At 46.1% G+C, this 27,892-nt stretch overlaps 1 protein-coding gene across 1 annotated transcript in view; it reads right to left on the reverse strand.

Annotated features, from left to right (window-relative positions):
• LOC121584336 (serine/threonine-protein kinase WNK1-like) overlaps nucleotides 1-27,892 on the reverse strand; it is a 170,834-nt gene that overhangs the window by 37,236 nt on the left and 105,706 nt on the right. The window contains 15 exon segments of the mRNA XM_045208809.1: nucleotides 217-363; nucleotides 608-674; nucleotides 836-946; nucleotides 1,419-1,535; nucleotides 2,017-2,164; nucleotides 3,121-3,200; nucleotides 3,620-4,000; nucleotides 7,185-7,301; nucleotides 9,406-9,441; nucleotides 9,743-9,829; nucleotides 11,942-13,363; nucleotides 21,759-21,949; nucleotides 23,669-23,705; nucleotides 23,708-23,980; nucleotides 24,187-24,406. Coding sequence (XP_045064744.1) covers nucleotides 217-363; nucleotides 608-674; nucleotides 836-946; nucleotides 1,419-1,535; nucleotides 2,017-2,164; nucleotides 3,121-3,200; nucleotides 3,620-4,000; nucleotides 7,185-7,301; nucleotides 9,406-9,441; nucleotides 9,743-9,829; nucleotides 11,942-13,363; nucleotides 21,759-21,949; nucleotides 23,669-23,705; nucleotides 23,708-23,980; nucleotides 24,187-24,406 — 3,434 coding nt within the window.

Below are 27,892 nucleotides of genomic sequence, written 5' to 3' on the forward strand. Positions count from 1 at the left end.
GGACACTGTAACGAAACAACTATTATATAGCAACGAGACATTCGTAAACATGTGATGTTTTTAATATTAACTTTACAATACCACAACATTTTACATCAGTCAGATGATCCCGGTTTTCAGAAACATCAACATGGCTGAATGCATTATCTTGTGGACTAATAAGATAATTTATTGGTAGGCTGCCACTGTGCGTGTGTGTGAGCACGCTAAACTCACTGTTAGAGGACTGTGAATCTTGTCTCAGTAGTGCAGAGCCAGCAGCCTCAGCAAAGAACTGATCCCTGAGTCTGGCCTCAGGCACGGGGCTGACTATAAACCTCCTGCCTGCAGAGTGGACCACCTGGGCTGCACTGGAAGGGATACCTGGAGAAAGCGAGAGAGAAAAGAGAGATGCTGAGATGGTAGGGTCACACATAGGGTTAATACAAAATGGGCGCCTCTATTGAATTCATTACGTTTATGTTTCTCAGTGAGGTAAAGTTCTTGTGTGGTTATACGATTCATGGTACAACAAATTGGCCTGCAGATGGAAAAATCTCATGCAAAACATGTCATTTTTTTGGTAGGGTACCAATTCCCTGTGTGGACATTTTGTTGGTTGTTTTACCTGGCAACGGTTCAGATATAGCAGGGATCTGTTGCTGCTGGAGGTCACTAACTATCTGGGAAACAATCTGTGACACAAGATGGAGTCAGAGTCTAATACAGTAAAACGACCAATTTCAACGATCCATGATGAAGTTATTGAACCTTTCTTTAACAGGTACATTGGCTTAAGAATGATGGTCCTTCGCAGCAACAACATGAGGAAAAATGAATGGAGACGGCCCTCTACCTGGATGTTTCCATCTTTCTCCAGACCCTTCTCGTCAGCCATCTCGATGACCTCACGGACCTGCTCGATGAACGACTCCCTCTCACTCTCCAGTATAAACACACTCGTGACCTGTAGTCACACACCAGAAAATAACTCAGTTACCCATAACAGCCCTCTCAATCGCAGTCCTCATTCTCCTCAGCATCACAATGCTTGCCTCTCAAAAAGATTGCAACAGTAGAGTAAATCACTGATGGTTGGATTGATTCATCATTTCTAAAATGGATGAATCAAAGTAAAAACACCTGGAAAGTCTGATGAAATAAGGCCTTTCATTATTCTCTATGACATTTTGACAAGTAGCTACATGCCTGGGACAAATATCATCAGGGAACATCACAACACTGTTGGGATTCTGGGCTACTGCAATCAGATGGGGGAGATGGCTCAATAATGAGAGAGAGATAGAGGGGGGAGAGAGAGACAGAGAGAGAGAGAGAGACAGAGAGAGAGAGAGAGAGAGAGAGAGAGAGGAGAGAGAGAGAGAGAGAGAGAGAATAGAGGAGGGAGGGAGTGTGCTCGTAATCTTTTCTGTAGTTACCATAATCTGTGCTATTTCCTCTGGGTTATCTCCGTCCAGATCGAACTTAAAAGTCACCATCTTTCTGTTGTGCGTTTCCAACTGGCACTCAGCTACCCTGTCGCCCATGTTGGATATCTGGAACAAAGAAAGGAAGGAACAGAGGTGAGAATAAGAGGGGGATGAGATGAAAGGATGAAAGAGAGCAGCTCTTCAGATTTATCGACAGAAATCACACGGCCTGTTTGAATGGCTCTGTGTCTGTCTGTCTAATCAGTAGGGCCTAAATGATGCTGTGCGAGGTAACTCAAGTAGGTAGGTATCAGTACAGGGAGTTACACACCAGAGACAGACATTAATCAGATGCTGTATGCTCCTATTGGAGAACACCTTCCAAGAAAATAAAACTTATTGAACTGAATGAAAAACTATCTCAGCTGGTTGGAGACAAGAGCACTGAGCACCATGCAACGGCTAGGGCAATTGAAAGGTTATGTAAATCAAAGCTATGATATATAAAAAAATAACATGCTTATTCCAGGTGCTAAACACACTAATGAAAAATGGTGTTTCATGTAGTATATATTGGTTTGGTCATTTCCCCTGGGCTGACTCTTACATTTAGTACATTCAACTTTGCTTTGCCAATCTTGTCGGTGCGAGAGCGACTCCGTACGGAGCGCCGCTGGTGTCGCTTGATCGAGCGCCCCTCCTGTCTGCCTCCATCATTTCCGTCGCTCAGACCGGACGCCACGTCGGAGTGACCGCTGAGGGAGACACACACACATAATCTGAAGAATGAGAGCGAGGCACCAAGCCTCTAATAAAACCAAATGAGACAGACCAAAGGCAGAACCAAAACCATGACTCTAATCATCAAATCGGCCTTTCTCAATAGCAAGGCTCACTGAGTCTGTACATAGTGAAAGCTTTCCTTAAGTTTGGGTCAGTCACAGTGGTCAGGTATTCTGCCACTGTGTACTCTCTGTTTAGGGCCAAATAGCATTCTAGTTTGCGCTGTTTTTTTGTTAATTATTTCCAATGTGTGAAGTAATTGTCTTTTGTCATGATTTGGTTGGGTCTAATTGTGTTGTGGTTCTCTCCCTCTCCCCCTCCCGACTTTTTGAATTGGAATTGTAAAAACATTTAATCTTTGAAACTTAATTGATTTGGAATTCATTATTTTTACATTCTCCACTTAATATAATAAATCAAATCAAATGTGCCAAATACAACAGGTCTTACAGTGAAATGCTTACTTACAAGCCCTTAACCAACAATGCAGTTTTAAGAAAAATAAGTATTCAGTAAAAAATGGATAAGTAAAAAATAACAAATAATTAAAGAGCAGCAGAAAAAATAAAATAACAAATGGCTATATACAGGGGGTACCAGTACAGAGACAATGTGCGGGGGCACCGGTTAGTCAAGGTAATTGAGGTAATATGTACATGTGGGTAGAGTTATTAAAGTGACTATGCATAGATAATAAACAGAGAGTAGCAGCAGCGTAAAAGAGGGGGAGGGAGGGGGGACAATGCAAATAGTCTGGGTAGCCATGATTAGCTGTTCAGGAGTCTTATGGCTTGGGGGTAGAAGCTGTTAAGAAGTCTTTTGGACCTAGACTTGGCACTCCGGTACCGGTATATCTTTCCCATCTCTTATAAATCTCGATTTGTATATCTTTACCATCAGTTAAACATGTATTAAACATGTATCTTACCTCTCCATGGATGAGGGCACTGGTGGTGGTTGTAACTGTGACTGTTCCAATGACGAAGGTTGAGGAGCAGTCTGAGAGGGCTGGAACACACGGGAGAACAAAGGGTCAGAGAACCGTGTGAAACTTCTTACAATAAAGACAGTGCAAAAGTACTGTGGTCTTCGGAGATGAAGGGTTTCAGAAGGTATTGAGGTTAAACGAGAGGCAGAATATGAGACTTGGTCTAAAGAAACCGTTAAAAAGCATGTGAGAGTAGAAATATGAGTCGGCCCATGTCCAGAATGTTTCATCCACATCTAGCTACTTGTAACCATAAAATATATGACTATACACATCCACAACTTCACACAACCAACTCAGGACTAATTTAAATACCAAAACATACATCAACGAAACACGGCAAACCAGCTATGGTCAAAGAACTACTCTCCATCATCCATCCATCTATACGACCAGGCAGGGGGGACATGACGAAGGGGGTTTGGCTGACCACAGGTACCTGGGGCTGGGCATCTCCTGGCGGCTCTGGGGAGGCGCTGGCTACGCTGATGATGGGTACAACAACGACCAGCGGCTGAGTAGGCATCATTTGGGGCGGCAGAGGGGAGGCAGGCGGCGCCGGCGGGGGTTGAGTCACCAGAGTGGGTGCAGATATAGAACCAGGTAGAGGATGAGCCCCAGGAGGCAGAGGCAAGGCTGCAGCCGCTAGGGGGGTCTGTGGGGGCACCAGGACTCCCCCAGGGGTCAGCTGCAGGGGTGAGACCGCCCCTTGGGCTGCAGCTGCAGTAACCGGGACCGAGGGCTGATTGAAGGCCATCTGTGCCACAGAGACAAGCCCCACTGAGGAGGGAGGAGTAGGAGGTGGTGCCATACTGCAGGGCTGGGGGCGGGAGGAGGAGAGCAAGGGGCGGGTCAGGTCAGGTTAGGACTGGCTGGGGTAACGAAGTGTCATGGGAACTAGGTTCGAGTGGGCGGATTATGGATCATAGAAATAGTAAGTCTACTTCTATGGGATGGATATTATGTTGGTGGTTGACTAAAGGGTGACTAAAGGAACAAAACTCAAGGGGATAAGAGTATGTATGGTGGGCGTGACAGAATTGAAGACTGTGCATACACTACTAAACAAACAAAGTCAAAACCAAGGCACGCACCACAACAACATGCGACCAAACACGATGTGTTTCACAAATGGCACGACACAGAAAAAATAAAAAAGTCAACAAACCAACATTTAAACTGCACTGTGAGAACAAAGCAGTGCTAAGGTGTGGACAGGACACCTTATGAGGCTCTCTCCACACAGTGGCACAACACGCCTGCTGTGACACGAGACGCCATACTGTTGGTCACTAACATGGACTCTAATGGAACAGCCATTGTCGTCCATGAGACCTCAATTCACATTTATCGACAAACACACACACAGAGGACACTGAAGGACACATACTTTTCTAATGGGGTCCAAACAACAACAACACAAGAGGTACTAAGTGAGGACAGCTGATACTACTGGAAATGGACACACGTACAGTCGCACACACAAACACATTCTACCACCCTAGTGGGGACCAGCGCTATAACACAGTCCAGTGAGTGGACCTGGACCAGAGCTAGCTATAATAACAGCACAGTGAGTGTACCTGGACCAGAGCTAGCTATAATAGTACAGTGAGAGTACCTGGACCAGAGCTAGCTATAATAACAGCACAGTGAGTGGACCTGGACCAGAGCTAGCTATAATAACAGCACAGTGAGTGTACCTGGACCAGAGCTAGCTATAATAACAGCACAGTGAGTGGACCTGGACCAGAGCTAGCTATAATAACAGCACAGTGAGTGGACCTGGACCAGAGCTAGCTATAATAACAGCACAGTGAGTGGACCTGGACCAGAGCTAGCTATAATAACAGTCCAGTGAGTGTACCTGGACCAGAGCTAGCTATAATAACAGCACAGTGAGTGTACCTGGACCAGAGCTAGCTATAATAACAGTACAGTGAGTGTACCTGGACCAGAGCTATAACACAGTACAGTGAGTGTACCTGGACCAGAGCTAGCTATAATAACAGCACAGTGAGTGGACCTGGACCAGAGCTAGCTATAATAACAGCACAGTGAGTGGACCTGGACCAGAGCTAGCTATAATAACAGCCCAGTGAGTGTACCTGGACCAGAGCTAGCGATAATAACAGCACAGTGAGTGTACCTGGACCAGAGCTAGCTATAATAACAGTACAGTGAGTGTACCTGGACCAGAGCTAGCTATAATAACAGTACAGTGAGTGTACCTGGACCAGAGCTAGCTATAATAACAGTACAGTGAGTGTACCTGGACCAGAGCTAGCGATAATAACAGCACAGTGAGTGTACCTGGACCAGAGCTAGCTATAATAACAGTACAGTGAGTGTACCTGGACCAGAGCTAGCTATAATAACAGTACAGTGAGTGGACCTGGACCAGAGCTAGCTATAATAACAGTACAGTGAGTGGACCTGGACCAGAGCTAGCTATAATAACAGTACAGTGAGTGTACCTGGACCAGAGCTAGCTATAATAACAGTACAGTGAGTGTACCTGGACCAGAGCTAGCTATAATAACAGTACAGTGAGTGTACCTGGACCAGAGCTAGCTATAATAACAGTACAGTGAGTGTACCTGGACCAGAGCTAGCTATAATAACAGTCCAGTGAGTGTACCTGGACCAGAGCTAGCTATAATAACAGTACAGTGAGAGTACCTGGACCAGAGCTAGCTATAATAACAGTCCAGTGAGTGTAACTGGACCAGAGCTAGCTATAATAACAGTCCAGTGAGTGTACCTGGACCAGAGCTAGCTATAATAACAGTACAGTGAGTGTACCTGGACCAGAGCTAGTTGGTGTGCCTGATAGAGATAGTAAAGGTGTTCTACGCTGGGCGAAGGGGACATAAAAGAGGTGCCCAGCTCACTAGCACACAGCTGAAGACCACCAACCATGCATACAGACAGACCAGGCAGACAGGCAGGCAGACCAGGCAGGCAGGCAGGCCAGGGGAGGCAGGCCAGGGGAGGCAGGCCAGGGGAGGCAGGCCAGGGGAGGCAGGCCAGGGGAGGCAGGCCAGGGAGGCAGGCCAGGGGAGGCAGGCCAGGGGAGGCAGGCCAGGGGAGGCAGGCCAGGGGAGGCAGGCCAGGGGAGGCAGGCCAGGGGAGGCAGGCAGGTAGGTAGGCCAGGGCAGGCAGGTAGGCCAGGGCAGGCAGGCAGGATCAAGCAGCATGTCATGGAAGTGTTGTGAGTGGATGAAAGAGTGAGCAAGTCAATGGAATGGAATAAAAACAGAAAGAAAGCAAGGATGGAAAACTGAAGTAAGAAATGTGAATGTTAAAAAGTGTTAACAAGAAACGGAAACAGATGATACTCCATAGAAAGAGAATATAAGTATTATTTAAAATAGATGGTTGTGCAGCAGTACTTACCACAATGGACATGAGTTAGTCAAAGACTTTGTAGTCCTTTATTTTGACATTGGCTTTTGTGAGTGTTTGGTTTATTTTGGCAAAGTTGTTGAACTTTGAAGGCGATGGAAGTTCATGTTTGTACCCCTAACGCAGTAAAACATCACTATAACTAATATCTATTTTCATATGCCTATGACTGAGAAAACTAAACTCCTAATCATGTAACCAATGGCCCCTGAAGGTTTTCCATCGATTGCTGTATAATTGATGGAGGCTTGGGTTTGTGTTACTGACTTGGCTGGCAGGCCTTCAGTTGACCCATCCATGGGTTTAGGTTAACACACTGGCTCAGGGGGCTGTGCTATATGCGGGCTTGTGTAAAATGTGTCTGTATGAATGCATACAGTATCTGACAGAATATGAATGCATTAATCTGTTACCTGTTTGGTTTTGGGGGCCCTCACTCTAACTTTATTAAGGTGTGTGTGTGTGTGATATGTGTGTGCATAGCATGTGGTTAAGGGCCAGTGTTAGCATGTGCACTCTGTGTGTGTGCGCGCGTGTGTACAGTGTGTGCGAACTGTGTGTATACAGCCTGTATACAGCCTGTGTTGGTCCCTTACCTGTGTGGCCTGGGGTCCAGGGGGTAGCTGGGTCTGAGAGGGGCTCTGTACCATGGTGCTGCCCGCCTGCTGCTGGGGCAGAGAGACCATGGGCTGGGAGGTGGGGGGGAGAGAGGCCTGGAGGAGAGAGAGAGAGAGAGAGACAGAGACAGAGAGACAGAGAGAGAGAGACAGAGACAGAGAGACACACAGTCAGTCAACTCATGACTAGGAGTACACAGCAAGGTTAAAGGGACAGTTCACTACAGTTTGTCAGATGTTTTTGACCTCTAAAGTCTAATGTTGAGATGGGTCTATGCCCCACACCAGCCTCAATCCCACGAATGGAAAAGATAAGCACAATAATTCTTTTAAAAAAATGTCTGCAAACTTTGACTGAACTGTCTCTAAGACCATATTGCATTCCTGACACATCTGTAGATCTTCATAGCAAAAAATACTCCCCCTTTATCTTACAGTAATTATACAGTTGAACCCAATCAATCAAATCTAGTTATGCTACAATTTTATGCTACAGTTTGCCTTGGGGGTAAACGTTCGCATCGAATGCAAAAACATTTCTCTGGCATTCGGCCAACTTACCTTGTGACTTGATGAAAAGGGATGACACACATACTGCACAGGGTTAACACCTATGGCTCATCTTATTAACATATTCTATAGGCCAGGGTGAAGGTTAGCCGGAATGTTCCAGTACAGAGTACCGGCAAAAGAAAGTGGGGGTACGCTGTACCGGTAAAACGTGAGCCTATCACAATAGATTCCAAGACAACTGTAGGCTAGCACATTATTTATCATTACTGCATGTCGGTCGTATGAAAAATGAGCGAATAGACTCCAAAACGCGGAGTGGTTCAACATTTTGCCAAGGCAGAGATGTGCGGCCGAGACCATGACGCGTCGCGGATATTAGTGTAAGCATCAATTCAGGTTACAAGACTTTGTAGGCTGAATGACGACAATCACCGAATGTCACTCGTAAAACTTTTTGGTGTTTTATAAGTGAAGTCTCTTTGCTTTTATCAAACGGCACCGTATGGATGCCGGAATTATTTTAGAGTGGAATAGCCTAATAGTTAGAATAGTAACTAAAGTATGGACATAATGTACAATTAAAATGTTCCTCGCAGTAAAATTTCAGACCAAATGTTAATTTTGTCTCGGGAAGAGGAGTGAAGAAAAATGATTTCTTTCTTTCAGCATCTTGAGAGAATGAGAAGGCACGCTTAGGGACCTGTTGTGTAGCCAAAATGTGCAATTTCTTTCAGCGCCATAAAAGCTGATAGTATTTCATTTTCAACCACATAAAATATATATCCAAGATTAACTGAAATACTATCAGAAACATGTTGGATCTTTTTCGCAGCTTTTACATTTCTTTAAAACCGGTCAAACTGATGTAATTTGGAAATCTCCCTGGTCCCTAAACGTCCTCGCTGCGTGAGAGAAGCAGAAATGAAAGATACAACTTTACCGATGTCAACTATGTAAAATGTAAATGTAACTACTGTAGATTGTTGATGATGCATTGATCATTCTATCGATTTATTGCATTACTCTGGTGAGCAAGGCTTTTTTTTTTTGTATTTTAGACGAGCATCAAGTAATGACAGAAGAGAAGCTGCATGTATCTAATTATAGACAAGCTGACTAACAAATAGCCTACCAAATGTCGGTAAATCATAAGCAGAAAATATGTAAATGAGGCTACATGAGCCTTTTCAAGTAACTGTTTGACAATCAGATGAAAACATCCTGACTGGTTGTGTTTATGCCACATTAAAAAGGTAAGCTAATACATTTAGTTAAAAGACAAATCAATACTATTAGGCCCATAGAGATCCTATTAAATTAATAGGGATCCTATATGTAATTCTATGATTAGGCCCTTAAAAAAACAAGCAACTGCCCACATAGGAGGTCCCCGTACCGGGAAGACATTACATGTACTTTCACCCCTGCTATTGGCAAATATACATCAAAGCCATTTCAGTTACAGTTCTGTTTGTTCATGAGAGAGAAGGGCAAAGCCAAGAGATCCAAGAGATGAAGCGTGTGAGTGTGTGTGTGTGTGTGAGCGTGTGTTAGAGAGAGAGGTGCTTATTTCAATGTTCCAAGAGATAAAGCAGATAGAGCGTGTGTGTGTGTGTGCGCGTGCGAGTGTGTGTGTGTTAGAGAGAGAGAGGTGCTCATTTTCATGTTGAATGTGTTGTTTGTCTACCTGCGGAGGGAGCGCTGTGACGTAGTAACCTCCATGCTAAAAGAGACAACAGACAACACAGTGTAAGAGAGAGAGGCACCACAGCTTCCCACACCACACAGGAGAGAATACTGTACTTCAACCAAGATTAAAAACAGACAGACCAATCAAAACAAAAACACTGTCTGGCTGCCATTTTGGTTGCTATGTCGATGCATCTGTACTCTAAACACCACAGGAGAGGGAGGATAAGTTGGCCCTTGTCCACACTGGCAAGTGGCTGGCAATGTCTCAATGTTCCCCTTTGGTAAGGGACTGGGACGCCCTCATAGGAGCCTGAGGAGAAATGGGGCCTTACCTGTTGGGGGGCAATGGGGGCTGGCTGGGAGTTGGGGGCCAGAGGGTGTCCAGTGTTGGGCTGGGGGGTCGGGATCTGCTGCACCTGCTTCAATAGGATAGAATAGGTGAAGAGATGGAGAGACAATATGGAGGGAGAGCGAGATATGGAGGACACAGGAGAGAAAACAAAAGGTGAATTAGGATCTATTTGTGACTTTCCGACATACAGTACAGTACTGTATTCTAGCCTGAGCTTTGGCTCACTGTACAGTACAGTACTGTATTCTAGCCTGAGCTTTGGCTCACTGTACAGTACAGTACTGTATTCTAACCTGAGCTTTGGCTCACTGTACAGTACAGTACTGTATTCTAGCCTGAGCTTTGGCTCACTGTACAGTACAGTACTGTATTCTAGCCTGAGCTTTGGCTCACTGTACAGTACAGTACTGTATTCTAACCTGAGCTTTGGCTCACTGTACAGTACAGTACTGTATTCTAAACTGAGCTTTGGATCACTGTACAGTACAGTACTGTATTCTAACCTGAGCTTTGGCTCACTGTACAGTACAGTATTCTAACCTGAGCTTTGGCTCACTGTACAGTACAGTACTGTATTCTAGCCTGAGCTTTGGCTCACTGTACAGTACAGTACTGTATTCTAGCCTGAGCTTTGGCTCACTGTACTGTACAGTACATACATACATACACAAGGCATCCCCTCTCTGACTCTCCAGAGAATCTCCAAGACTCCTTGTGTATACATGTACAACTCACATTCACAGGTAACTATAACAAGTAACAAAATACAGTGTTGTGTCAGTTGGGGGGGAGTGAGTAGGCTTCATGCATGTGGTAGGGCGCCTAGGTGATTCATTACTTTGTGAATGTTATTGCTCAACGGAGCACATGGAAGAAGCAGGTTGTGTCCTTTAAATATGTTTAGAAAAAACTAAAATAAAACCTGATTTTTTTGTTGTTGTTGCTGGTTGATTGAAACCCTTTAAATTCCATGTAAGGACTGCATTTAGCTTCTGAATCAACATTAAGTAGTACCCTTAGAAGGCTGCAGGCAAGTATACTTGTTCCAAGCTCAGCTCAACCACTCCCTAGAGTGAGCTCACACAAGTATCCTTGCACCAGGCTGACCACCTACCTTGCCATCCCCTGTTCTCAGGACATTACCATTGAAAACAAGAGGCTTTAGGAGCAGAAAGCATTAAGAAGTAAAGATGAAAATAAAACGGCAATAAATAAAATAGCAAAATAAACAAATAAAAAGTGAGAAAAAAAAGAGCGCTGCTCAGAGGAAAAGATGAGGCTGTGGGATGACTGATAATGTCAGCATTCTAAGGGTTAATGGATGAACTCTGACCCCTGAGTGTAAAGTCTTCCTATTGGTCACCAGCTGATTATAAAGGCCCAGGATGTGCTGCAACACCTCCACTAGAACTGTTACTGGGATTGGTGTCCTTGGCAATGTCACAACAGATAATAAATGATAGAAATACCGTTTTAACCATTTCCAGCCAATTAGACAGAGCTATTGTACAAAAGCAACTGTTAAAATGAAATAAAACAACAATTTGAAAATAGAGTGGGAAAATTAAAGAAACCTATGATGAGAGGCTTGTTATGATGTAAATAATCTAAGCTTCAGGTGAACAGTTAAACCGGTCTAAACCCCCTGTTTATTGTTGTATGTTTCTGTGTGTTTGATCATACAAATCCTCAAAGTCATGTGGCAACAAGTTTGTGATTATTACTCACAACAAGAATGACCCCATTCCCATTCAGCAGTGTCTTGACAAATTTGTGTTTTTGAATATTAAATAAGGCCCAATTCGACTTTGGATTCGTACGTACAATATGCAGTTATACCTCACCGTATACCAATACAAACACACATTTTTCCATATAATAACATATATGAACATACATAATCTTACTTACTCAAAAGAGACCAATACAAATCATTCCTTAGTTGATAAGAGAACAGACCATCAACTGAACTAGGGGATTTAAACAGCAGGTTTCTAAGTGTTTCCTGAAGAGTAGTACCTCCTAAAAAGGACCCTTGAGTGTGGGCAGTCATGGCTGGAAAGGGTTAAAACCACAACCACAAAACAAAATGAATCAGGTAAGTGATAAAGACAGGGTTGGTGTGGAGGGTAGACGGCTGAGGGTTGCTATAGAATAACAGAGTGGTTGGTCTAAGTACCAGCCCAGAGTTTCCCTGCATTGCCAGAGCAGACTCGTGGTACGAAAGGTCGGGTTGGAAGTTCGTCTGTCGGGCCCAGGTGGTGTGTAGTATGTTGACGTGAGAGGACTGGCGCCCAGGGGCCTCGGAGGGAGGCACAAACAGAAAGGTCTGCTGGCTGGGGGGGTGGCCCACTCCCTGGCCTTCTGCGGTGGCGTCCCTCCCCCCGGCCTCCGCCCCGTAGAAGGTGTGTGGGATGGACTGGGCGGCCGAGGCGGCCCCTAACTGGGGCGGAGGAGAGTGGAACTCTCCACAGTCAGAGGAGGCCATGGAGTCACTGGAGGGTTCCGGGCTGCAGTCCTTCTGGCCCTGGTGCAGTAGCAGGCTCCCAGGAGGTAGAGGCATCTCAGGGCTGACGTAGCTGTAGCGTTCCTCAGTGACTGGCTGCAGGCGGCTGTAGGTCCCAGACCCCCCTGACTGTCCTCCTGGTCCCCCCTGCTCCTCCAGGTTGAGGTCCATGGAGCCACGGCGAACCCGGTACAGTCTCGAGGCCAGCACGCCAGAGTCGGCCCCTGCGGCGGCCGCTGCAGCAGCCGTGTTTTGGACGTGGAACTCGAACACGCTGCCTTGCGGGGGCTCCATGACTGGGGGAGCGGACTGGGGGAAGGAGGCGGAGTGCTGCAGCAGGTACCCGTCGGTAGTACCTGAGGCCTGGGAGCCCGAGGCGCTCATGGGGGCCAGCTGAGGGATGGGGCTGTGGGTGAGGCGCATGTGACTCTGCATGTGGGGGTGGTAGGTCTGGGCGTAGGCCGGCTGTGGAGGGTCGTACCCGGCCAGGCTGGCAGCTGCCGCGGCCTGCATCTGCTGGTGGAAGCTGATCTGGTTGATCTGGTGAGCAGTCATGGGGTAGCCACTATAGGCCATGGCCTCGAAGTGATCCAGCAACGCTGCCTGGTTCAGACTCAGCCTCCGCACAGCCTCCACCACCTCCTCCTGCTGCTCCGCCCTCACGTCCTTGTACCCGTACAGAGGGTCCTGGAGGGACTGACCTTGGAGGTGCTGCTGCATGGGCTCCCCTACTGACCTCAGCCTCGGATCACCGTAGCCAGGCACCATGAAGAGGGACGAGGGATCCACTCCCAGTCGCCCATCCACTCCTCCTCCACCCACGCCCAGCCCCTCCATCCCCGGGTGGTAGGGGTGCAGGCTGCTGGCGTAGCGGGGGTAGGCAGGCTGGAAGTGGCGTGTATGGGCCTCCAAGATGGACGTGCTCTTGCGACGCTGGGCGTTGTAGGCCTTGGAGGGAGGGCAGGCAGGCGGTGGTGAGAAAGAGATGGGGCGCTCCAGGATAGAGGGGAAAAAGAGAGGCGGCGTGGGGTCCGGAAGGCCTGCTGGGGCCGAGACTCCTCCTCCACTGCTGTACTGGTGAGTCACAGACTGCGGCTGAAGTGACATAAGATTATAGATAGATGCATCATCTTTCATGAGGGAGAGAAGCACCGTTATATACTGTAGTATTCAGAGAGATAGAAAGAGAAAAGAGGGTGAAGAGGTATATCAAAAGAGAACAAGAGAGATCAGAAATATATAGCACTGCTAATGCATTAATCCATGCAACGGATAAAGAAAGTCAAGAACCTAGCATAGAAACAACCAAAAGATGAGGGTACAGACAGAGACAGAATAATAGCTTTTAGGTATGGAATTAAATGCAGATGTGGCAAAGATGGCTTCCTTTAAGGTCAACAGACTGCTGCTACTGTGTCTGATAAAATAATAGTCTAATTTAATGAAATTATGAATTATAAACTGCACTTTATATTCAGAACTATCTAGCATGATGATAATGTAAGTGATTACATTATATTACATGACGTGTATTTTGGGGGGTTTAAACCTTTGAAGCTGACAGCGAATGATGTTCATGCTAATTCAATTGTACCTGCTGCTTAATGAAGATGACTGGATAAAACAGATGACTGTACATAGATCAGAGGGAATATACTCTACTCAATAGTTCAATCTAGTTTAGTCCACATCTCATATTGTGCCTTGTGACTCCAGTAAATGGGCTGAGATGACAAACAAAACTGTGGCGTTTGAGTTGTTGTTCGTATTGGGGAAGTGTACTGGAGCAGCAGTCTGACCAGTCTCACTAGGAGGGAAGGGAAGTGTACTGTAGCAGCAGTCTGACCAGTCTCACTAGGAGGGTAAGGGAAGTGTACTGTAGCAGCAGTCTGACCAGTCTCACTAGGAGGGTAAGGGAAGTGTACTGTAGCAGCAGTCTGACCAGTCTCACTAGGAGGGAAGGGAAGTGTACTGTAGCAGCAGTCTGACCAGTCTCACTAGGAGGGAAGGGAAGTGTACTGTAGCAGCAGTCTGACCAGTCTCACTAGGAGGGAAGGGAAGTGTACTGTAGCAGCAGTCTGACCAGTCTCACTAGGAGGGAAGGGAAGTGTACTGTAGCAGCAGTCTGACCAGTCTCACTAGGAGGGAAGGGAAGTGTACTGTAGCAGCAGTCTGACCAGTCTCACTAGGAGGGAAGGGAAGTGTACTGTAGCAGCAGTCTGACCAGTCTCACTAGGAGGGAAGGGAAGTGTACTGGAGCAGCAGTCTGACCAGTCTCACTAGGAGGGAAGGGAAGTGTACTGTAGCAGCAGTCTGACCAGTCTCACTAGGAGGGAAGGGAAGTGTACTGTAGCAGCAGTCTGACCAGTCTCACTAGGAGGGAAGGGAAGTGTACTGTAGCAGCAGTCTGACCAGTCTCACTAGGAGGGTAAGGGAAGTGTACTGTAGCAGCAGTCTGACCAGTCTCACTAGGAGGAAAGGGAAGTGTACTGTAGCAGCAGTCTGACCAGTCTCACTAGGAGGGAAGGGAAGTGTACTGTAGCAGCAGTCTGACCAGTCTCACTAGGAGGGAAGGGAAGTGTACTGTAGCAGCAGTCTGACCAGTCTCACTAGGAGGGAAGGGAAGTGTACTGTAGCAGCAGTCTGACCAGTCTCACTAGGAGGGAAGGGAAGTGTACTGTAGCAGCAGTCTGACCAGTCTCACTAGGAGGGAAGGGAAGTGTACTGTAGCAGCAGTCTGACCAGTCTCACTAGGAGGGAAGGGAAGTGTACTGTAGCAGCAGTCTGACCAGTCTCACTAGGAGGGAAGGGAAGTGTACTGTAGCAGCAGTCTGACCAGTCTCACTAGGAGGGAAGGGAAGTGTACTGTAGCAGCAGTCTGACCAGTCTCACTAGGAGGGAAGGGAAGTGTACTGTAGCAGCAGTCTGACCAGTCTCACTAGGAGGGAAGGGAAGTGTACTGTAGCAGCAGTCTGACCAGTCTCACTAGGAGGGAAGGGAAGTGTACTGTAGCAGCAGTCTGACCAGTCTCACTAGGAGGGAAGGGAAGTGTACTGTAGCAGCAGTCTGACCAGTCTCACTAGGAGGGAAGGGAAGTGTACTGTAGCAGCAGTCTGACCAGTCTCACTAGGAGGGAAGGGAAGTGTACTGGAGCAGCAGTCTGACCAGTCTCACTAGGAGGGAAGGGAAGTGTACTGTAGCAGCAGTCTGACCAGTCTCACTAGGAGGGAAGGGAAGTGTACTGTAGCAGCAGTCTGACCAGTCTCACTAGGAGGGAAGGGAAGTGTACTGTAGCAGCAGTCTGACCAGTCTCACTAGGAGGGAAGGGAAGTGTACTGGAGCAGCAGTCTGACCAGTCTCACTAGGAGGGAAGGGAAGTGTACTGTAGCAGCAGTCTGACCAGTCTCACTAGGAGGGAAGGGAAGTGTACTGTAGCAGCAGTCTGACCAGTCTCACTAGGAGGGAAGGGAAGTGTACTGTAGCAGCAGTCTGACCAGTCTCACTAGGAGGGAAGGGAAGTGTACTGTAGCAGCAGTCTGACCAGTCTCACTAGGAGGGAAGGGAAGTGTACTGTAGCAGCAGTCTGACCAGTCTCACTAGGAGGGAAGGGAAGTGTACTGTAGCAGCAGTCTGACCAGTCTCACTAGGAGGGAAGGGAAGTGTACTGTAGCAGCAGTCTGACCAGTCTCACTAGGAGGGGAAGGGAAGTGTACTGTAGCAGCAGTCTGACCAGTCTCACTAGGGAGGGAAGGGAAGTGTACTGTAGCAGCAGTCTGACCAGTCTCACTAGGAGGGAAGGGAAGTGTACTGTAGCAGCAGTCTGACCAGTCTCACTAGGAGGGAAGGGAAGTGTACTGTAGCAGCAGTCTGACCAGTCTCACTAGGAGGGAAGGGAAGTGTACTGTAGCAGCAGTCTGACCAGTCTCACTAGGAGGGAAGGGAAGTGTACTGTAGCAGCAGTCTGACCAGTCTCACTAGGAGGGAAGGGAAGTGTACTGTAGCAGCAGTCTGACCAGTCTCACTAGGAGGGAAGGGAAGTGTACTGGAGCAGCAGTCTGACCAGTCTCACTAGGAGGGAAGGGAAGTGTACTGTAGCAGCAGTCTGACCAGTCTCACTAGGAGGGAAGGGAAGTGTACTGTAGCAGCAGTCTGACCAGTCTCACTAGGAGGGTAAGGGGAAGTGTACTGTAGCAGCAGTCTGACCAGTCTCACTAGGAGGGAAGGGAAGTGTACTGTAGCAGCAGTCTGACCAGTCTCACTAGGAGGGAAGGGAAGTGTACTGTAGCAGCAGTCTGACCAGTCTCACTAGGAGGGAAGGGAAGTGCCAGACAGTCTGTATTTAATGCGAGCACAGGGCGCCTGGCGAGAGGGCCGAAGCTAAGAACAGCAGGGTTCACTCACAGGTATCTGAAAGTGGATTAAAGATTAATCTGAATACACAATAATCGAAATCTTCTGTTCTCTATTTGTTATGTCTCTCTATAAGTGTCTCTACTATTATGTCCTTCGTCTCTCCTTCTCCATGTTTCAGATACCCTGGATAGCCCTACTGAGCTCCGGTCCCAGCTCCACCAGACTACACCCTGGTTCACACCACTCTGTGGCCAGAGATGCTCTAACATACAGGGCTGGCAAACAGCGCCGGGAGGCTGGCTCGGCGTTGTTGCCGTGGGCGAGGCGGGGTGGAATGCAGGGGCAGGACACTCTCCAGGGCCTTGGAGAGCCGGCCCGCAAACGTGTCGCCGTCGTCCGACCCCCGGCAGGGGGAGTGTGGGGCGGAGAGCACCGGAGGAGGGGTGGAGGGCCGGTTGGGAAGGCAGGACAGAGCAGGAGGGGTGGAGGAAAAGTAGGGGACGCAAACGGACATGCTACGGCCGCGGTGGCAGGGAGGTGGTGGGAGAGGCTGCAGGCGGAGGAAGGAAGGAGGGAACGACGATTAACCACAGAATGGATGGAACAAAGGTTAACTAAACACAGGTCAACAGAGGTGACAAAGAGCTGAAAGATCTAAAGATCTGATAACATGGGACACAATAAACACTATGGAATAAAGACAAGACACATGGCATTAGAAGAAGAGAGCTAAGTATTAAGGCTAGAAAGAGGTGTCAAAACATCTCTGCGCTCAGAAGAACTGCAAGGGCATATTGGGAACAGAAAGAGGTTAGATAAGAGGTAAGTAACAGTGATGGTGATATGCCAATACTGATTAAAAGGAAAAGTAATCTACAATTTCAAGTTAGAGATTTAAGTGAGTGCTAGAGCCATTTCTAGGTCATTTAAAGTGAGTTTATTAACACGCATGCAGATTTGGGAAGCTAGGATGACTAAAATAAAACATTGCAACACTAAAAACAGCTCTAATCTACTTATTCGGGCTTTGTTGAAATGAAACACTACCTGAATAAGAACCACTCAATGTATTGGTATTGCATAACTATCTAAAGGTACTTAAGAAGATATTCTACCCTCAGACTAATCCCAGTGGCCACGTCTGAAATGGCACCCTATTCCCTATATAGATCTATGTGCCTGGTCAAAAGTAGTGCACTACATAGGGAATAGGGTGGCATTTCAGACGCAGCCAGTGTTCTAAATCATAGTGTGGCTGAAAGGAAAATCACTGCCAGAGACGGTGTACTGCTCTGCTGCAGTAAACTAAATATAGCTAGGTAGCCAGCTGCTGGCAGGGGACTTGGCAATTCCAGTGTACCAGAGGCACAGTCTGCTGTGTCTGTACAATGATTCACAGACACGTTCACCTTGCTGATTCTACACAATGGGCTAAAAATAAATCAAATGTTCTGCTAAGAGTGGTCAGGGAACAGTTGATTCGGGGGTTGATGAAGCTATTCCTTATTCATCCACAGTAGCTCTACAATGTTGCATTTATATTTGATCTGTGCCTAGTCAATTCTTCTGTTTATATAGTCTAGTGAAGCCTACTGGTTACTGTGCTACTGGTTATAGTCTAGTGAAGCCTACTGGTTACTGTGCTACTGGTTATAGTCTAGTGAAGCCTACTGGTTACTGTGCTACTGGTTATAGTCTAGTGAAGCCTACTGGTTACTGTGCTACTGGTTATAGTCTAGTGAAGCCTACTGGTTACAGTGCTACTGGTTATAGTCTAGTGAAGCCTACTGGTTACTGTGCTACTGGTTATAGTCTAGTGAAGCCTACTGGTTACTGTGCTACTGGTTATAGTCTAGTGAAGCCTACTGGTTACTGTGCTACTGGTTATAGTCTAGTGAAGCCTACTGGTTACTGTGCTACTGGTTATAGTCTAGTGAAGCCTACTGGTTACTGTGCTACTGGTTATAAGACAGCAGAGGATACTACTAAAAAGGCAAGGCCCAGCAAAGTGTGGGCTTTCAAGAGATGAAGGGCTGAACTCATTCTCAAAGTAAAGGCAGCTTTGTTGATGGAACCTTTCAGAACTGAATTCAGTTGCAGCCCAGGAATAGTTAGTAGCCCTTGTGAAAACATTGTTTACATCTAATGAGATGTTTTACAGGACAACACAGTACAGCGGTTAAAAAGGCTTTACTAAAAAGAAGTGATGTGATTTATATCACACAGGGAACCAAAACATTTGATGATAAACACACAATAAATAAACAGACAAAGAGGAAGACACAAAATTATCTCAAATGACAAAACTAAAACCCAAGCAGTAGTGGCGCAGACTGCATAGACACACCAATCAATCCCATCTCTCAGTATAAAAAACACAACACGCAAGAATGTAGTGCAAAATATGATGTCCACAAGCCTTTTTCAGGTTTGATTTTATTGATATATAACTGTGTTTTTGCTTATTCACATATAGAAATAGCAGGAGCTAGGCATTGTTTCAATGTAAAATATGCCATTTAGGACTAACGGCAATATAATTTTAACACTTCTACCACTATCATTGAGCAGATCGATTCACTGTAAAGTAATAGCACTTGATGGTCAAATAAAACAAAACAATGGTAAAATGATTACAGAATTTAAAATGACTGTGGTTGTCATGCCCAATAAATATTTGTGCAAGCTTACCATAGACTACACACACACACGGTGGAATTAATGTGTAATCAATGTTGAATGCAAACAATACTTGATAAGCTTGAACAGCTTGGAAATCTCAATCTAACATACGCCATCAGGTGTATGGTTTGTGGTGACAGTTCCACAGCTTTAGGAAGGTCTAGTGAGCTATAATTCACTGACATTATGAAGATGTCTGAGTCAGGTCCAGTAACAAGGCTTGGTGATTCAGTGTGTCTGACACTGATGAGTGACGGCGGGCTGAGGTGACTGCCCAGCGTGCCAAACAGAGACCGTAAAAACTGACACCATCATGGCACCTCTAAAATAAACAGTATGGGATTGATGGAGGCCCTGACAGTTTGCACAGCTAACTGCCTAATATGTATAAAAACAAAACAAAGCACAAATAATGAGAAATACAAACATAAGTACTGTTAATAATATGTACCATACGTGATTGGTTGGGATTGGGGGGATGGGTTGGGGGAGGGGGAGGGGGGAACAGGGTACTGTACTAGAACAAGATGCATGGCATAGCTGAGGATGCAGCAATGTGGAAGGTATGAGGGGAAAAAAGGAATCAAACTCAAAGTGGAGTTTCTTTACTTCGGAGTGGCTTTGGTTTCTCCAACATGCATCATTCTGTTCAGAAATTCAAATCAAACCAACTGACATTGGGCAAAACAACTAACAGTTCAATACATTAAAACAAAACAGGAGATAGAAGACAATACTGACCAAACTGTAATCCACAAACTAAAACACACAGAGTAACTGATTTCTGAAACTTGCAGCTGTTCTCACTTTTGGCGAATCAAAGGCTAGTTAATTCCGGCACTTACCTGTAAGTAACTGAAGACCTAAAGACCCATGACTCAAGAGCATGACTGGGGCTTCTAACCTTTGGCATGGTGTTAATTATACATCTGTCTAAACCCTTTAGGAGGGTGTTAATACCGTATACATCTGTCTAAACCCTTTAGGATGGTGTTAATTATACATCTGTCTAAACCCTTTAAGATGGTGTTAATTATACATCTGTCTAAACCCTTTAGGATGGTGTTAATACCGTATACATCTGTCTAAACCCTTTAGGATGGTGTTAATACTGTATACATCCATCTAAACCCTTTAAGATGGTGTTAATTATACATCTGTCTAAACCCTTTAGGATGGTGTTAATTATACATCTGTCTAAACCCTTTAGGATGGTGTTAATAACGTATACATCTGTCTAAACCCTTTAGGATGGTGTTAATTATACATCTGTCTAAACCCTTTAGGATGGTGTTAATTATACATCTGTCTAAACCCTTTAGGATGGTGTAAATTATACATCTGTCTAAACCCTTTAGGATGGTGTTAATTATACATCTGTCTAAACCCTTTCGGATGGTGTTAATTATACATCTGTCTAAACCCTTTGGGATGGGTTCTAGAACATTGGTTTTGAACTTTTGACCTTTAGGGGTGACCGTGGGGTCACGCCCTGTTAGCGGAGACAGACGGGTACCTATGGAGCAGAAGGGCAGCTCTTTCGTAGCTAGGCTATATATTTTGGGTGTAGATTAACGTATTGGTTTGTGCTTCCTACATTTGTGTGTTTTGAGGCGTAGGCCAATCGTTGTGTCTTGTGTGACTATATTTGTTTTGGATTCCTTCATTTGTGTGTTTTGGGCGTAGATCAATCGTCTTGTGCGACTGTTTGTTGTATGACCAAAAGCTGTTCCTGTTCCTGTCCCTTGTATTAGTTAGAGTGGAAACATGAGAGCAATTAAAACACTGAATTAACAGCCAGTTTAATACTTTGATATTCTATAAGGCCATATTTTCAATTATTTTTCACTATTCCTCCCAATACACTGAAGAATACTGTTCCAGACATTGGGTTTGTGGTCTCTTGGCAAACAGCAAGACAATCAGCGTGTGTTACTGTTCAAAGAGGAACTGTAAAACCTGATCTCTGGGTTTCTCTGGAAATTGCCACTTTGAGCTTGTAATTTATTCATTACTGAATAAGTTGGTTAGAACGCAGCTGCTTGTCCACCACTGCGGTGCCAAGAAGACCGAAATGTGAAATTGACGAACTCGTGGGACTATAGTAGCCTGATGTCAGACATGTCTCCGCTGTATTGGCAACTCCTATTATAATTGTCATGATTAGTGTAACAATGACCATAGGAGTTGGCAAGACGGCACAAACAGTTCTGGGACTATAAAGGACTACAGGACAAACCTGAGAGAGAGGGCAGCCGGGAAGGAAAAAGGTTGCTCCATTTCAAAGACTGAGAACCTCTTCATCTCAAAAGGGAACTGGCTCCAAATCCACTCTTCAGACATCACTCTCATGCATATTACAACTGCAAACTCCACTGCAATTCACTTCAATCTTCCTAAGAACTAGAAAAAAAAACGACAAATCCCTCCGTCTCGTTTTGATGACATCACTTACCATGTTCTGCTGTTGGTAGGCATTGAGCTGCTGCTGCTGCTGGGGAGAAGGGGAGGGGTAGGGGGCCTGGGCCTGGGCTTGGCCCTGCTGCTGCTGGGTAGCAGGGATGTTGCTGTAGGACATGGTCAGCTGGCCCAGATGGGACTCTGAGAACAGGGACGAAGCCTGGCCGTTGTCCACCGCTCCGTCAGCTGTAGGTGGAGGGGACGAGAACACACACGGTGACCAGATGAGAAAGGAGGGGAGAGGGAGGGAGAGAGAGATGGAGAGAAAAATATAGAGAAAAAAAAAAGAGAGAGCGAGAGAGAGAGTGAAAAAGATCGAGAGAGTGAAAAAGATCAAGAGAGAGAGAGAGAAGAGAGAGAGCGACCGAGACAAATCCAGAGAGAGAGAAATCCAGATTGAGATCAAGAGAGCCATTGAGAGATATACAATATCAACTACATTGCATTCCTGATTTCCTGGCGCATTCTCGATAATCACAGAACATAGAGTGCATTTGGAAAGTATTCAGACTCTGACTTTATCCACATTTTGTTACGTTACAGCCTTATTCTAAAATTGATTAAATTGGTTTTTTTTCTCCCCTCATCAATCTACACACAATACCCCATAATGACCAAGCAAAAACAGGTTTTTAGAAAGGTTTGCAATTTTTAAAAATATATATCATTTACATAAGTATTCAGACCCTTAACTCAGTACTTTGTTGAAGCACCTTTGGCAGCGATAACAGCCTCAAGTCTTCTTGGGTATGACGCTACAAGCTTGGCACATCCGTATTTGGGGAGTTTCTCCCATTCTTCTCTGCAGATCCTCTCAAGCTCTGTCAGGTTGGATGGGGAGCGTCGCTGCACAGCTATTTTCAGGTCTCTCCAGAGATGTTCAATCGGGTTAAAGTCCAGGCTCTGGCTGGGCCACTCAAGGACATTCAGAGACTTATCCCGAAGCCACTCCTGCGTTGTCTTGGCTGTGTGCTTAGGGTCGTTGTCCTTCGCCCCAGTCTGAGGTCCTGAGTGCTCTGGAGCAGGTTTTCATCAAGGACCTCTCTGTACTTTGCTCCGTTCATCTTTCCCTCGATCCTGACTAGTCTCCCAGTCCCTGCCGCTGAAAAAACTCCCCACAGCATGATGCTGCCACCACCATGTTCACCGTAGGGATGGTGCCAGGTTTCCTCCAGACGTGACCCTTGGCATTCAGGTCAAAGAGTTCAATCTTGGTTTCATCAGACCAGAGAATCTTGTTTCTCATGGTCAGAGTCCTTTAGGTGCCTTTTGGCAAACTCCAAGCCGGGCTGTCATGTGCCTTTTACTGAGAAGTGGCTTCCGTCTGGCTACTACCATAAAGGCCTAATGGGTGGAGCGCTGCAGAGATGGTTGTCCTTCTGGAAGGTTCTCCCATCTCCACAGAGGAACTCTGGAGCTCTGTCAGAGTGAACATCGGATTCTTGGTCACCTCCCTGACCAAGGCCCTTCTCCCTCGATTGCTCAGTTTGGCCGGGCGGCCAGCTCTAGGAAGAGTCTTGGTGGTTCCAAGCTTCTTCCATTTAAGAATGATGGAGCCCACTGTGATCTTGGGGGCTTTCAATGCTGCAGACATTTTTTGGTACCCTTCCTCAGATATGTGCCTCAACACAATCCTGTCTCGGAGCTCTACGGACAATTCCGTAGCTCAATTTTGAGTCTCATAGCAAAGGGTCTGAATACTTATGTAAATAAGGTATTTATGTTTTTTTATTTTTAATAAATTAACAAACATTTATAAAAACCTGTTTTCACTTTGTCATTATGTGTAGATTGATGAATTTTTTTATTTATTCTGTAACGTAACAAAATGTGAAAAAAGTGAAGGGGTCTGAACACTTTCCGAACGCACATCTCTGAGCGAGACACTGTGCCTAGTCCACCTACATGTCATGGAGATGTTGGCCTGTTGGTACTGCTGCTGTGTTGGTGCTGGTCCATCTCTGGGTCCTCCTTCTCAGTCTGGGCTATGGGGGGCTGGGCTGGGGCAACGGGCTGGGGCTGGGGGGGTAACTGACTCTGCTGGGGGGATCTGAGGGCCTCTGCTGCCTGTAGGGCCTGCTGCTTTAGATTCCTCTTCTCCAACTCCTCTCGGACCAGCTGCCTCTGTTCTCTCTTCGTTTGGATCAGAGACACTCGGTCTTTGATGGCCTTGGCCATCGTCTTGTGGTCTCCCTCGCACACATAGCCAGACTCAACCTGTTGGGACAGGAGAAGGAACCACCATGACTAGTCAATCTGTTTTAACTAGCATCACGCATCACAAGATCTCTCTCAGTGATGAGCTTCTACACCTCTATCAAGCCACCTTTTTCAGTGATGTTGTGGTTTTGTTTTTAATCACATGATCAATTACTTAGCAAAAAATACATGTATCAATTAACCAACCAACCAACCAACCGTACCATTTCCTGTGCCACATCTTCGGGGAAGTCCTTGTTGAGGTCGAAGGAGAACTCGATGGCTTCGTTGTCCTTGTACTTTCCCTTCAGCTTCTTGACGTCTTCTATCCTCAGCCACAGTTTGATAGCGATCATCTCCCCATCGTCCTCCTCGGCCAGCTCCACACGCACACCAGTCTCTTCCTGGAAGAACGCATGGCTCAGCAGGATCTTAATGACATATCTGTGGAAGAGGAGGAGGGATGGAGGAAGGGAAGGGGGGGAGGAGAGATGGGGGAGAAAGGGGAAGAAGAAAAGGGAAGAGTGGGAGAGGGGTGGGGGGAAGAGAGGAGAGAAGGGATGAGATGGGGAGAAGAGAGAGGGGGAGAACAGAGAGAGAAGGGAAGAGAGAGGGGGAGATTGATGATAGAGTTTAGCGTTAACAAACAAGGTCAAAACAGGCTTTATTACATTCAATAAGTTCCGCATGGTGCATGATTAACCGATTAGCCTATTTAAAGAGGACATTACTCTGTGTACGGTGGCCTAAAGGACAGCCATAGAGCTTTGTGCTGACATACAGTAATATGGCTTTATATCTGATAATAACTATGTATATTTACAATCCATAAATGACATCCCATAATAAGTCTATGTATATTTACTATCCATGAATCAGACAATGGGCATTATTGAAGGCACAATGTTACCTCTAGGGACATCTTCTTATCATCAAGTGATCATGTGTTGCTCAGCTGGTAAGTGTGTGTGTAAGTGTCTTCGGATGAATGTGCATTATTATATTGATGTTTAATGCATGACTGAGTAGAATACATGTGCAGCACAGGGTGAGCCAGCTACAGCTAACATGGTAAACAACTACATCAGAAACTAGGGAGGAGAAGCAGCCAAGCAGGAGAGCCAAGGACAAACAAATGATTCTCTCTCTCTCTCTGAATGCAGTGTTTACACCACCAGTACAGGGATGGATCATCAGGCCTCTCTGTAAATGTAACGTGGGCTGACTACGCATCAACAAGCCTAATCAAATCAAATCATTATGTCATCGTAAACAACAGGTGTAGACCAACAGTGAAATGGTTACTAACGGGCTCTTCCCAACAATGCAGAGAGAAAATAGACAAATTATATTAAAATAGTAAACACGAGGAATAAATACACAATGAGTAACGTTAACTTGGCTATATACACGGGCTACCAGTACCTAGTCGATGTGCAGGGGTACAAGGTAATTGAGGTAGATATGTACATATAGGTAGGGATAAAGTTACTAGGCAACAGGATAGATAATAAACAGTAGCTGCAGCGTATGTGAGGAGTCAAAAGAGTTAGTGCAAAGGGGCGTCAATGCAGACAACCAAATAGCTACAGTGAGGGAAAAAAGTATTTGATCCCCTGCTGATTTTGTACGTTTGCCCACTGACAAAGAAATTATCAGTCTATAATTTTAATGGTAGGTTTATTTGAACAGTGAGAGACAGAATAACAACAAAAAAATCCAGAAAAACGCATGTCAAAAATGTTATAAATTGATTTGCATTTTAATGAGGGAAATAAGTATTTGACCCCCTCTCAATCAGAAAGATTTCTGACTCCCAGGTGTCTTTTATACAGGTAACGAGCTGAGATTAGGAGCACACTCTTAAAGGGAGTGCTCCTAATCTCAGCTTGTTACCTGTATAAAAGACATCTGTCCACAGAAGCAATCAATCAATCAGATTCCAAACTCTCCACCATGGCCAAGACCAAAGAGGTCTCCAAGGATGTCAGGGACAAGATTGTAGACCTACACAAGGCTAGAATGGGCTACAAGACCATCGCCAAGCAGCTTGGTGAGAAGGTGACAACAGTTGGTGCGATTATTCGCAAATGGAAGAAACACAAAATAACTGTCAATCTCCCTCGGCCTGGGGCTCCATGCAAGATCTCACCTCGTGGAGTTGCAATGATCATGAGAACGGTGAGGAATCAGCCCAGAACAACACAGGAGGATATTGTCAATGATCTCAAGGCAGCTGGGACCGTATTCACCAAGAAAACAATTGGTAACACACTACGCCGTGAAGGACTGAAATGCAGCGCCCGCAAGGTCGCCCTGCTCAAGAAAGAACATATACATGCCCGTCTGAAGTTTGCCAGTGAACATCTGAATGATTCCGAGGAGAACTGGGTGAAAGTGATGTGGTCAGATGAGACCAAAATGGAGCTCTTTGGCATCAACGCAACTCGCCGTGTTTGGAGGAGGAGGAATGCTGCCTATGACCCCAAGAACACCATCCCCACCGTCAAACATGGAGGTGGAAACATTATGCTTTGGGGGTGTTTTTCTGCTAAGGGGACAGGACAACTTCACCGCATCAAAGGGACGATGGACGGGGCCACGTACCGTCAAATCTTGGGGGAGAACCTCCTTCCCTCAGCCAGGTCATTGAAAATGGGTCGTGGATGGGTATTCCAGCATGACAATGACCCAAAACACACAGCCAAATCAACAAAGGAGTGGCTCAAGAAGAAGCACATTAAGGTCCTGGAGTGGCCTAGCCAGTCTCCAGACCTTAATCCCATAGAAAATCTGTGGAGGGAGCTGAAGGTTCGAGTTGCCAAACGTCAGGCTCGAAACCTTAATGACTTGGAGAAGATCTGCAAAGAGGAGTGGGACAAAATCCCTCCTGAGATGTGTGCAAACCTGGTGGCCAACTACAAGAAATGTCTGACCTCTGTGATTGCCAACAATGGTTTTGCCACCAAGTACTAAGTCATGTTTTGCAGAAGGGTCAAATACTTATTTCCCTCATTAAAATGCAAATCAATTTATAACATTTTTGACATGTGTTTTTCTGGATTTGTTTGTTGTTATTCTGTCTCTCACTGTTCAAATAAACCTACCATTAAAGTTATAGACTGATCATTTCTTTGTCAGTGGGCAAACGTACAAAATCAGCAGGGGATCAAATACTTTTTTCCCTCACTGTACCTGGACTAACTATTTAGCAGTCTTATAGCTTGGGTTTAGAAGCTGTTCAGGGTCCTGTTGGTTCCAGACTTGGTGCATCTGTAAAGCTTTGGGGATCTAAGGGCCCGTGCCAAATCTTTTCAGCCTTCTGAGGGGGAAGAGGCGTTGTCGTGCCTTCTTCACAACTGTATTGGCGTGTGGACCATGTTAATTCCTTAGCGATGTGGACACAGAGGGACTTGAAGCTCTCAACTCGCTCCACTACAGCCCCATCAATGTGGACAGGGCATGCTCGGCCCTCCGTTTCCTGTAGTCCATGATCAGCTCCTTTGTCTTGCTGACATTGAGGGAAAAAGGTTGTTGTCCTGGCACCACAATGCCAGGTCACTGACCTCCTCCCTATAGGCTGTTTCATCATCGTTGGTGATCAGGCCTACCACCGTTGTGTCGTCGTCAAACGTAATGATGGTAGTGCGCGCCACAGTCGTGGGTGAACAGGGAGTACAGGAGGGGACTAAGCACGCACCCCGTGTTGAGGGTCAGCGTGGCGGATGTGTTGTTGCCTACCTTCACCACCTGGGGGCGGCCCATCAGGAAGTTCAGGATCCAGTTGCAGAGGGAGGTGTTCAGTCCTAATGTCCTGAGCTTAGTGATGTGCTTGGAGGGCACTATGGTGTTGAACGCTGAGCTGTAGTCAATGAACAACATTCTCACATAGGTGTTCCTCTTATCCAGGCGGGAGAGGGCAGTGTAGAG

This window comes from Coregonus clupeaformis, chromosome 28, assembly GCF_020615455.1.
Source record: "Coregonus clupeaformis isolate EN_2021a chromosome 28, ASM2061545v1, whole genome shotgun sequence".
NCBI lineage: Eukaryota > Metazoa > Chordata > Actinopteri > Salmoniformes > Salmonidae > Coregonus > Coregonus clupeaformis.